This window comes from Penaeus chinensis, chromosome 34, assembly GCF_019202785.1.
Source record: "Penaeus chinensis breed Huanghai No. 1 chromosome 34, ASM1920278v2, whole genome shotgun sequence".
NCBI lineage: Eukaryota > Metazoa > Arthropoda > Malacostraca > Decapoda > Penaeidae > Penaeus > Penaeus chinensis.
In genome coordinates, this window is record NC_061852.1 from 1,167,401 (window position 1) to 1,178,718 (window position 11,318).

General features: G+C 38.5%; 1 protein-coding gene across 3 annotated transcripts in view; it reads right to left on the reverse strand.

Annotated features, from left to right (window-relative positions):
• Positions 1 to 852: 852 nt before the first annotated feature.
• LOC125043962 (probable ATP-dependent RNA helicase pitchoune) overlaps positions 853 to 11,318 on the reverse strand; it is a 12,738-nt gene continuing 2,272 nt past the window's right edge. For all 3 annotated transcript variants that reach the window (XM_047640367.1, XM_047640365.1, XM_047640368.1), the window contains exons 3-9: positions 11,119 to 11,262; positions 10,666 to 10,839; positions 7,971 to 8,108; positions 6,504 to 6,664; positions 5,248 to 5,400; positions 2,805 to 2,972; positions 853 to 1,149 (exon numbers count right to left, since the gene is read on the reverse strand). In XM_047640367.1, the coding sequence (XP_047496323.1) occupies positions 961 to 1,149; positions 2,805 to 2,972; positions 5,248 to 5,400; positions 6,504 to 6,664; positions 7,971 to 8,108; positions 10,666 to 10,839; positions 11,119 to 11,262 (1,127 nt within the window). In that variant the 3' untranslated portion in view covers positions 853 to 960. The remainder of the gene's footprint in view (positions 1,150 to 2,804; positions 2,973 to 5,247; positions 5,401 to 6,503; positions 6,665 to 7,970; positions 8,109 to 10,665; positions 10,840 to 11,118; positions 11,263 to 11,318) is intronic.

The window sequence follows — 11,318 nt, forward strand, 5'->3', positions numbered from 1 at the left end:
TTGAAACTCTTCAAAGGAAATTAAGATATCCTCTCTTGTAACCTCCCCAATCCCTTGCTCGTTCTTGCTGTAGGTTGGCTTACGAGTCAGAGGCCTAATCACCCCTGCCTTGGACCTCAGCCCACACCTCAACCAGATTTACTTGGTCTTTTCCTTTTTCCCTCTTTTCTTCAGTCTTTATTCTGTCCGTTTATCCAAATTGTTAACTCCTATTTACCCTTTTTGCCATATTTTACTGTAATGCTGTGTGACCTTTGATGTCCGGTACATTTGTTTTGAGTATTGACCACTGGAAATCCACAAACATCGCCTTACTGAACCAAAAGACTTTCTTACCTGGGGGCTTCACCCCCAAGCCCTGCCCTATCACTATTTTGTATACACCGCTAATCATGTTAGATGTTGACGTGGCTGAAAATTTTCAATAAATAATCCTCTTTTGTAGGTAAAGAAAATCAAGCTAGCTAGATATCTTACCTGATTTACAAACTTGCTGCAGTTTTTATAGTGCAAAACTGTAACCCTAATAGATTTATACTTCCCTAAAAAAGCTTCAGGTTGGCCAGTTTCAAAATCCTTGTTTCTCATCCACAAGGGAGTTTGTGGTCTTACAGCAACTAATTCCATTTTTCCATAAAAATTATCACTGTAAACAATAGATATACAAATTATGATACAAGAAATATTATTTAAAATGTAATTCAATTCTTAGTAACAAAATTATTTCAAGATGTAAAGTATCTCAAAACCAATAGATATTTTTGTTTTATACGGAGTGTCATTTTGGTTGTTCTTTTCTTTTAGCTTTTCCGTGAGCACAAGCACATTATTCTGGATGCAGAAAAGAATTGGTCATACAATTCATATTTTATTCATAAAATACATCTGTAAATATCAATATATATATATATAATATAAAAATAAAATAGGACTAATAGTCTTAAAATCTTGTTTAAAACATCAAGTCAGCTTGCCAAGCTCCAAAGGCGGTTTTGTGAAGCCAAAAGTTTGACAAACTTGATTCAGTTCCAGGGTTTGAACATTGAATATCTTTCTGAGCTTGTGGCACTGGTAGGCTCGTAAAAATTTCTTGTATGCTGTTTTTGCTATCTGGCGGACGTCTATATCATCAGAAACCAGTGAGAAGAGCTGAAATACAAATTTATAAAAATAGTATTAACCCACTGCCGCTGGGGAAAATGCTGTGCTCATTTTTAAATTTTTTTGGGAAATGTCTCTACACATAGATGGCTCTGCCTTACCTGATTTCACCTTTCCTTGAATTGGCGGGAAAATGTATTTTTTACTAGTGCTATGAATAGTGATGGTGTTATTTTTATTATAAACATTATAATTACTATAATGTTATAAACATTAGTAATAGCAAAATAAGATAACGTAAAATATTTTCATTAAATCAAGGAAAAGGGTAAACGGGCGAGACAGGCAGTACTCATACTTGGCTCATTGGTGATTTAGTACAAGTGTAGCCATCTATGTGGAAAAACAATTAAACTCACAATGGGCATGGCATGTACGTACATGCCATGCCCATAAGGAATGGATTAATGATGTACTGATATACTGATTTCTAGTAATATTACAGTTGTTAAAGGATTATCTGTTAAATTGTGATAAAGTTACTGCTCTGTCTAACATGGGATGAAATTTAATCTGGAATTGGTAAAATAATAAAATGAGCACAGGTTATGCAATGTGTTTTAAAATTAAGGAAAGTTATCAGAATCGGCTACAAAAGTGAAGAAAAAAGAGCTTTGGTATCATGAAAGTCTCCTCTGGGCAGTCTATCTTCACAACACAAGCCTCCCTAATCCCTTGCTCACTGTTGTCGTGAGGGGGCTTAGGAGACGGGGACTGAGGCCCTCGCCTCAACTAATTTTGCATGGTCTTTTCCCCTTCTCCTTTCCTTTTCCCTTTTTTTCATTCCCTTGTTCTGTCCACTTATCCTAATCATTAAACTCATTTTTGATGTTTTTGCCACACTAATTTTATCATAATGAATCCTAATCCCTTTACTCATTCCCCTTCTAATAACCTTTACCTTGTACTTTACCTTGTACTCTACCCCCATCAGCTCCCCCTCTCTACCCTTTTCACTACCACAACACCCTCTAGTACTGTCCAACCTATTAAATTTACCCTAATCATTACTAACTCTTTTCTCAACTCTAATTTACCACAGAGCTATATGACCTTTGATGTCATATAGCACTTCTTTAGCTGGGAGCTTTGCCCTGAGGCCTCACACTATCACTATTTTAAATATGCCGCTAATGACCTTAGATATTGACACGGTAGAAAATTTTCAATAGATAAAATAAACACACAACACAATTTAGAATAACAGATTTGACACAAAATCAAATGATTTGAGCTGTGTTATAAAATCAATGATGATAAAATAGAATTATATGTATATATATAAAAATGGAAATGGTAATATGACCATTGAGAATGAAATGGGGGGGGGGGGGGGGGGGGGAGTGAAACGGAGAAAAAGCAAAAAGCAAAAAAAAAAAAAAAACATAAAAAGTGAAGGGAGAAAAAGCACAGAAAGATATAATGAAGACAAAAGGCCAATCCACATGAGTGGGCATGATCTGCAAATACATTAGCGGGCAACTCTAAAGGTCACATCACTGGTGAGTAAACAAGGAGGAAACTACCTGTTTACTAAGTAGTTTCCCTGCCTGTGACATCACCAACTCATTCCCACCCATGTAACTTCTGGTCATGCCTGCTCGTGTGGACAGGCCTTAAGGAAAGTAGCACAGATATCTTACCTGCTGCTGTATATCATTAAACTCTCCCTGGAACTCTAGCTGATCGATCTCAACTTTCATTCCCTTTAAAACAGCAATAAATTTTTCTTCTTCTGGTCGCAGGAATAAGAGTGCCTGTCCAGTCTGTCCTTCACCACGGCCAGTGCGACCAATTCGGTGAATGTAGTCCTGTTAATGGATAGGTTTATATTAAAATATGAGCAGCATGATTACAGAAAAGATGTTTTAAATTGTGAGAATAATCTCTCTCTTTGTCTCTCTCTCTATCTGTCTCTGTCTGTTGGTCTGTCTGTGTCTGTCTCTGTGTCTGTCTCTGTCTGTCTCTGTCTGTCTGTCAGTCTCTGTCTGTCGGTCTGTCTCTGTCTACCTGTCTGTCTCTGTCTATCTGTCTGTCTGTCTGTCTGTCCGTCCGTCCGTCCGTCTCTGTCTGTCTTGTCTGTCTTGTCTGTCTCTGTCTGTCTGTGTCTCTGTCTGTCAGTCTGTCTCTGTCTGCCTGTCTGTCTCTGTCTATCTGTCTGTCTGTCCGTCCGTCCGTCTCTGTCTCTCTGTCTGTCTGTCTGTCTGTCTGTCTGTCTGTCCGTCCGTCTCTGTCTGTCTTGTCTTCCGTCCGTCTCTGTCTGTCTGTCTTGTCTTGTCTTGTCTGTCTATCTATCTATCTGTCTGTCTGTCTGTCTGTCTGTCTGTCTCTGTCTGTCTATCTGTCTGTCTCTGTCTCTCTCTCATCATGAGGAAAGAGTTAGACCTCCCCTCTATTCACAGTCATGTCATCCAAGTTAACACCATACTTTGCATCAGACTACTGCAGCTTCAACCCATACCACAAATCTCCAGTATCCTATTATAGAGTAAGGCATGCCCGGTCTTGATACTCCAATCTCATACAGTCCAACTTAGAATGGAAAACTAAAACTGCCAAGGCACTCTCCACAGGCTTACTGCATTTAATCCAGAAAACATGCTAACTAGGAACATCCCTCACCAAATTTCTAAACTATCAGAACAGTGTACTCAAGTGTCACTATACTGGATACCCTCTCATATAGGAATATCACTATGTGACAGGGCTGATCAATTAGCCAGGTTAGCACTTTCCCATGAAGATCCATATTATGTAATACCGCTATCTCTCAATCAAATGAAAAAAAAAAGAGTTATCAACTGTCTTAGAGATTATGAGGGTCAGGTATGGACCACTGAAAAGATGAAAAAAGATGGAACATGGTACTATCTTGCATTATGAGAGTATTGCTGGGACATCAGATTTAGGCAAACCCTATAGTCTATCATGGACTGTCTCGGGGACAACAGGTTACATTAACTAGGCTATGCATAGGATATCAATACACTATACAATATGTACAGGATGCAGTTTTGGATGCAAAACCTGTTTCATATCACCACTGCAAACTGTGCAAGGCATCCCAAGTCGCATAATCTCCCTCATTACTTACTCTGTTGCATAAAGACTGCATCCTATCGATCAAATAGTACTGTTCACAGATTAGCACTTGTTGATTACATTAACTTTATTATAGACACTGGTCTAGTCTTTGACATGATTAGTGATATAAACGTGTTTTTACCAGCCAGATGATTCGTTAATACAGTGATAATAGTACAGCCCCTTCAGGCATGTATGTAACACCAATGTTTGACTGATGGCCCTCTACAAAAATAGAGGCACAGCCAGTTTGGATAGATGCTTTGGTATCTTACCCTGGCTTTTTGCAGGGCATGTACACTGTTCTGTAAATAAATGTTATCAAATCAAATCTCTCTCTCTCTCTCTTTTCTTTACATCTAGACTTGTCCTGTCTCATTTCTCTCTGTCTTCTTGTAATTCACTTTCATTCATTTTCTTTCTACATACACCATTGCTTTATTCTTCCTCTTCTATCATTTTCTCATCCATTTTTCTTTCCCAGTTCCTGAATCTTCTTCTTTTTCCTGCTCAAGTTTTGCTGTACTCATCAGGATTCTGTGGTGGAAATTAATGAATATCTGGAATGTCCTTTCTTTTTACCTTCATTGACACCTTTCCTAAGCTTCCCCTTCTCCATTCCTCCACTCAGCTCTTTTATTCCATATTTATCTTCACTCTTCCTACCCTCTTTTTTTTCTTTCTTCCTTTCCTATCTCCCATCCTTATTCATGAACTTTCTCCCTTAAATTCAAGCTCTTCTCATTTCCAGCTTGTTTGGTACATACTGGATGCAAGTGGGTCCTATCCCTCCTTTTCCTTTTGTCTTAACTTGAGTAGTTCATTGTAATTCATCTTTTTTTCTCTTTCCTTTCTCTGCTATTCCTCATCATTTCTTATTTTCTTTCTCATCCTGCCAATTCCCACCCTTCTACCCTTTTTCCCTCTGCTTCCTCCTCCTCCAATCCATCCCAAATTGCCTGTATACTTTTTTCCTCCACAATCAAGCCACATCATACTCACTTCAGGTTTATGTGGTGGATCATACTGCACAATCCACTGAACGCCTGGGATGTCCCACCCTCGTTCTGCCATCCCGGTTGTCAAGAGGATTCCTCTCTCCATTTCCACGAATTTGGTGTACATATTACTCCTCTGGCTCTGCTTCTCTTGGCCCTGATGGCAGAAGGGTTTTGTGTTTAGGTGTTCAATGTCTAAGCTTCAAAGGTTAAGAGTGAATGAGAAATTTGTGGGATATTAATTTCTAAAAATTAATTATCCAGAAAAAGGGAGTTACAGATGATTTCTACTGATCTCTTGGATTTGACCTACACAGAAAATTAAATGGAAACTGGATTTATTAAAGATAAAGGCCAGTTGCCTTTTTAGTTTGTCTAAACCTATTTTCTGATAAACACATGCACTGTCTACTGTGATTTTGTTGTATTACTATTTTTTAACACCTTTATGAAGTCATTAATTACTGGGCCTAACTCTTAGGTAAGTTACTCTTTGTGGAACCATCTAAACATGAAAATAATGATAAAAATCAAATATTTTCCAATCCAAAACTTACTTTAACTTGGAAAGTAGTTCTAATAGAAAAATGTGGGACTCCTTAAGAATGTCACAGCATATCATTGGTTCATGCTGCTATTAGATCTGAACATGGAACTGACTGTATGTCATGAGATCTTCATTTTTTTAGCAGAATTTGTTTCACAGACAATAATAGAGAGATGTAGTGGAAGAGGATTTAGATAAAACAAGCAATATTACACTAGGCAGACAGAATAAAGAAAGAAAGAGAACAAATTAATAAATTAATGGGAGAAAAAGAAAAGAAAATGACAAACATCATCTAAAAGAATCTAACCAAACATGCTCAGTATGAAGGGCATCTCTTTGCCTGTTCTGGAAAAATGACTAAAGTTACAATCACTTTTGGAAACCACAAAAGTAGAGGAAAGTAAACTAATAAATATTTAAATAGAAAATGAAGGAATCAATGTTCTGAATTAGGTAACGTTCTTTGAAATTATAACTAAATAATCTTAAATAGACATTCCCACATCTAGGGAAACTGACATTTCTCAACAGGTATGTGAAAATTAACTCAACGCTGTGCACTTAAAAAGGTGAGGAGAATTTACCATTCCGGGCAGAAAGACAACCAAGGATTGTGAAAAAAATCAACAAACAATATCTATTCATAAAATTGGAAGAACATAATACTAAAAAATAAAAGGTACTGTGCATAACACCTTCAAGACACTCACCACACAATACAGGACGGGCAGCCCAAAGTGCTTCAGAACTTCATGGTGAAACTTCACAGAATGGCAAGAATTAAAGAACACTATGGCCTTCTTTTTCTTCAGAGTGCGCAAAACTGTTACTAACATTGGAACCCTGTCTGTTGTGCTCACTAAAAGATAACCTGGAAAGAAAAAAAAAAAAAAAGGCAAAATGATTATCACTGGCACAGAGTAGGGTTTACACTGTATAATAGGGCGATAAACCTTTTATTTCTTCAGATACAAGGATAAATCATCAATATCTATAGCAAAACTAAAAGTAACATTCAACTCCTTGTTTCAAATGAGTTAAAAAATACTATAACAATGCCAATACACTGACAATGTACATTCAGCATATCATCATCTGAATTCTAAAGAAACAAAATATCCTGAAAATTATTTCAATGGATTAAGTCAGCAGAATAAAATTTAATTAAACCATAAAGTTCTTAATTCTTGAAAATAATAAAATAGCCTGTACATATAAATCACAAGCTATTTAAAACTACAGTGAAAATGAGCCAGTGTTCCCTCTGGCAGAGAGTAGGCAATAAAATATGACAATTTACAGTGAAGTTGAACAACAGGATACATGAAAATATGAACGGCTGAAGGTGAACATGAACAAGAGGATTACATACTTCTCTTTACAAGATTTACAAGACAAGAATAGGATCTACACATGACATATCATGTGTTTCATCTAAAATTAAACTTACAAGTAGTTTCTTTCTCTTATATCAATAATCATATGTGTAGTTTTAAGTAAGTCCACCTTACTGATCAAATATTTTTAAGATAATGTATTTGCAACATGCTGCAGAGTGAAAGGCCTACTGTCCTGAGTCTGATTAAAATAACAAATTTACTCTCTCAATAAACATATCATCATACACAGACAACAATAATTCTCCTTAACCCAGATATTATAAGTGAAAGCCATACCTGTTTCCTTTTGCAAGTTTTATTCTCTTGTAAGAAACATCACATCTGGTATGCTTTTCTAAAATTATGGTTATAAGTATTTGGATATTTAATGATACCATGAAACCCTTTACTAGTTACTCTTAATTATGCTGAAATATATCAACACTCAGGTATATGTGTAATCAAGGAAAAAGAAATAGAAAAAAGGGAATTAATTCAAAATCAATCTTTTAGTTAATAAAAAAACTTATCTAAGGCTTGGCTGCAACTTATTTTTGTATTGTTTATGCGCTTAAAAACAAGGATGAAAAATCAAGCTTAATCCCTTTTGGTTGACTGGCTTACTACCTCAAAATTATCAATAATACTGATTCCTGGTTGATCATTTTCCTAAACAAAATGTACCTAAGTTGTACATGGTTTACAAATTACAGTATCTACATCATATCACTGAAGAAAGCCAATATGTATCATACAATCATGAAAGAATGTGTGATACAAGCTAAAAGTTTTGCTTACTTTGCTTTATTTGCTTGGTCGTGGGTGATACTTTCTTCTCTGATGTGATGTAAGAAAATTCTGTTTTGAGAATTTGCTTGGCGAGCTTCAAGCACTTTTGGTTAACTGTGGCACTTACTAAGACTTTCTGCATTTTTTCTGCAAATGGAGAGAAAAAAGTAACTATCATTATCTTCTTTAAAAACATATATATATATCTAGAATATAGTGAAAACAACTGGAAGAAGAAGAAATAATAGAAAAAGAAGAAAGAATTCAATAAGAATGGACAGTTAAATGATAAAGAAGAAAAAAAAATACAAGAAGAAGGGAGAATTAGAGTAAGTAAAGAAATGAGAGAAAAAGAAGGAAGAATCAGGAAAAGAATCCCTTTTGCTCTTTCACCCATGCCCACACTGACCCAAAACAATACTGCCTTATGCATGCCCACACTGACCCAAAACAATACTGCCTTATGCATGCCCACACTGACCCAAAACAATACTGCCTTATGCATGCCCACACTGACCCAAAACAATACTGCCTTATGCATGCCCACACTGACCCAAAACAATACTGCCTTATGCATGCCCACACTGACCCAAAACAATACTGCCTTATGCATGCCCACACTGACCCAAAACAATACTGCCTTATGCATGCCCACACTGACCCAAAACAATACTGCCTTATGCATGCCCACACTGACCCAAAACAATACTGCCTTATGCATGCCCACACTGACCCAAAACAATACTGCCTTATGCATGCCCACACTGACCCAAAACAATACTGCCTTATGCATGCCCACACTGACCCAAAACAATACTGCCTTATGCATGCCCACACTGACCCAAAACAATACTGCCTTATGCATGCCCACACTGACCCAAAACAATACTGCCTTATGCATGCCCACACTGACCCAAAACAATACTGCCTTATGCATGCCCACACTGACCCAAAACAATACTGCCTTATGCATGCCCACACTGACCCAAAACAATACTGCCTTATGCATGCCCACACTGACCCAAAACAATACTGCCTTATGCATGCCCACACTGACCCAAAACAATACTGCCTTATGCATGCCCACACTGACCCAAAACAATACTGCCTTATGCATGCCCACACTGACCCAAAACAATACTGCCTTATGCATGCCCACACTGACCCAAAACAATACTGCCTTATGCATGCCCACACTGACCCAAAACAATACTGCCTTATGCATGCCCACACTGACCCAAAACAATACTGCCTTATGCATGCCCACACTGACCCAAAACAATACTGCCTTATGCATGCCCACACTGACCCAAAACAATACTGCCTTATGCATGCCCACACTGACCCAAAACAATACTGCCTTATGCATGCCCACACTGACCCAAAACAATACTGCCTTATGCATGCCCACACTGACCCAAAACAATACTGCCTTATGCATGCCCACACTGACCCAAAACAATACTGCCTTATGCATGCCCACACTGACCCAAAACAATACTGCCTTATGCATGCCCACACTGACCCAAAACAATACTGCCTTATGCATGCCCACACTGACCCAAAACAATACTGCCTTATGCATGCCCACACTGACCCAAAACAATACTGCCTTATGCATGCCCACACTGACCCAAAACAATACTGCCTTATGCATGCCCACACTGACCCAAAACAATACTGCCTTATGCATGCCCACACTGACCCAAAACAATACTGCCTTATGCATGCCCACACTGACCCAAAACAATACTGCCTTATGCATGCCCACACTGACCCAAAACAATACTGCCTTATGCATGCCCACACTGACCCAAAACAATACTGCCTTATGCATGCCCACACTGACCCAAAACAATACTGCCTTATGCATGCCCACACTGACCCAAAACAATACTGCCTTATGCATGCCCACACTGACCCAAAACAATACTGCCTTATGCATGCCCACACTGACCCAAAACAATACTGCCTTATGCATGCCCACACTGACCCAAAACAATACTGCCTTATGCATGCCCACACTGACCCAAAACAATACTGCCTTATGCATGCCCACACTGACCCAAAACAATACTGCCTTATGCATGCCCACACTGACCCAAAACAATACTGCCTTATGCATGCCCACACTGACCCAAAACAATACTGCCTTATGCATGCCCACACTGACCCAAAACAATACTGCCTTATGCATGCCCACACTGACCCAAAACAATACTGCCTTATGCATGCCCACACTGACCCAAAACAATACTGCCTTATGCATGCCCACACTGACCCAAAACAATACTGCCTTATGCATGCCCACACTGACCCAAAACAATACTGCCTTATGCATGCCCACACTGACCCAAAACAATACTGCCTTATGCATGCCCACACTGACCCAAAACAATACTGCCTTATGCATGCCCACACTGACCCAAAACAATACTGCCTTATGCATGCCCACACTGACCCAAAACAATACTGCCTTATGCATGCCCACACTGACCCAAAACAATACTGCCTTATGCATGCCCACATGATGGAAAAATAAGAAAGACTAATACACGAATGGGGAAAAAAAAAGATGAAATAACTTCTGCTGATTTTCACCCTCAGTAAAAGTCAATCTTAACTAAAACAACTGCCATAACATCATCATTTATGAGTTAAAAGAAAATTAACAAACGATGACCCCAATCCCTGCCCATCTCACCAAGAGGCAAACATTTGCATATCATCCTCAGGTACTCAGTATTCATGCTGTTATCAAAGAGCTTGTCAGCCTCATCTAGAATCAGGATCTTCAATTTGGCAACGCGGAAATCTGGCTCAGGGGCTGTCAAGATGTCTGTTAGCCTCCCTGGTGTTCCCACCATCAACATACAGCCTGTAAAGAGAGAAAGATGGAAGTTAAATTTTTTGTGTACTGATGACAATTTGTCTGAACAAGAGAGGGAGGGGTAAAAGATCGGAGGGAGAGAGGGAAAGAGGGAAAGAAAGAGAGTGGGAGAGGAGAGAAAGAGAGAGTGGGAGAAGAGAGAAAGAGAGGGGGAGAAGGAGAGGGAGAGGAGAAAAAGAGAGAAGGAGAGGGAGAGTTGAAAAATATACCTTTTTTTTTTCTGGTATCTAAACATATCTTAAACAGCAGCATACCAGATAAACTTACCTTCTTTCTTTTCCTCCTCTTTTAACTTCTTGCCACCGATCAAGGTCAAGGAGTTAAAATCATGTGCGTCTGCAAGTGGCTTCAACACCTGTGCTATCTGAAGAGCCAGTTCTCTTGTGGGTGATATGACTAAAGCTCCAACACCTGCCAGTTTAAAAGAAGACACATTTTCATTTGGGAAAGAAGGGCCACTAAATTTC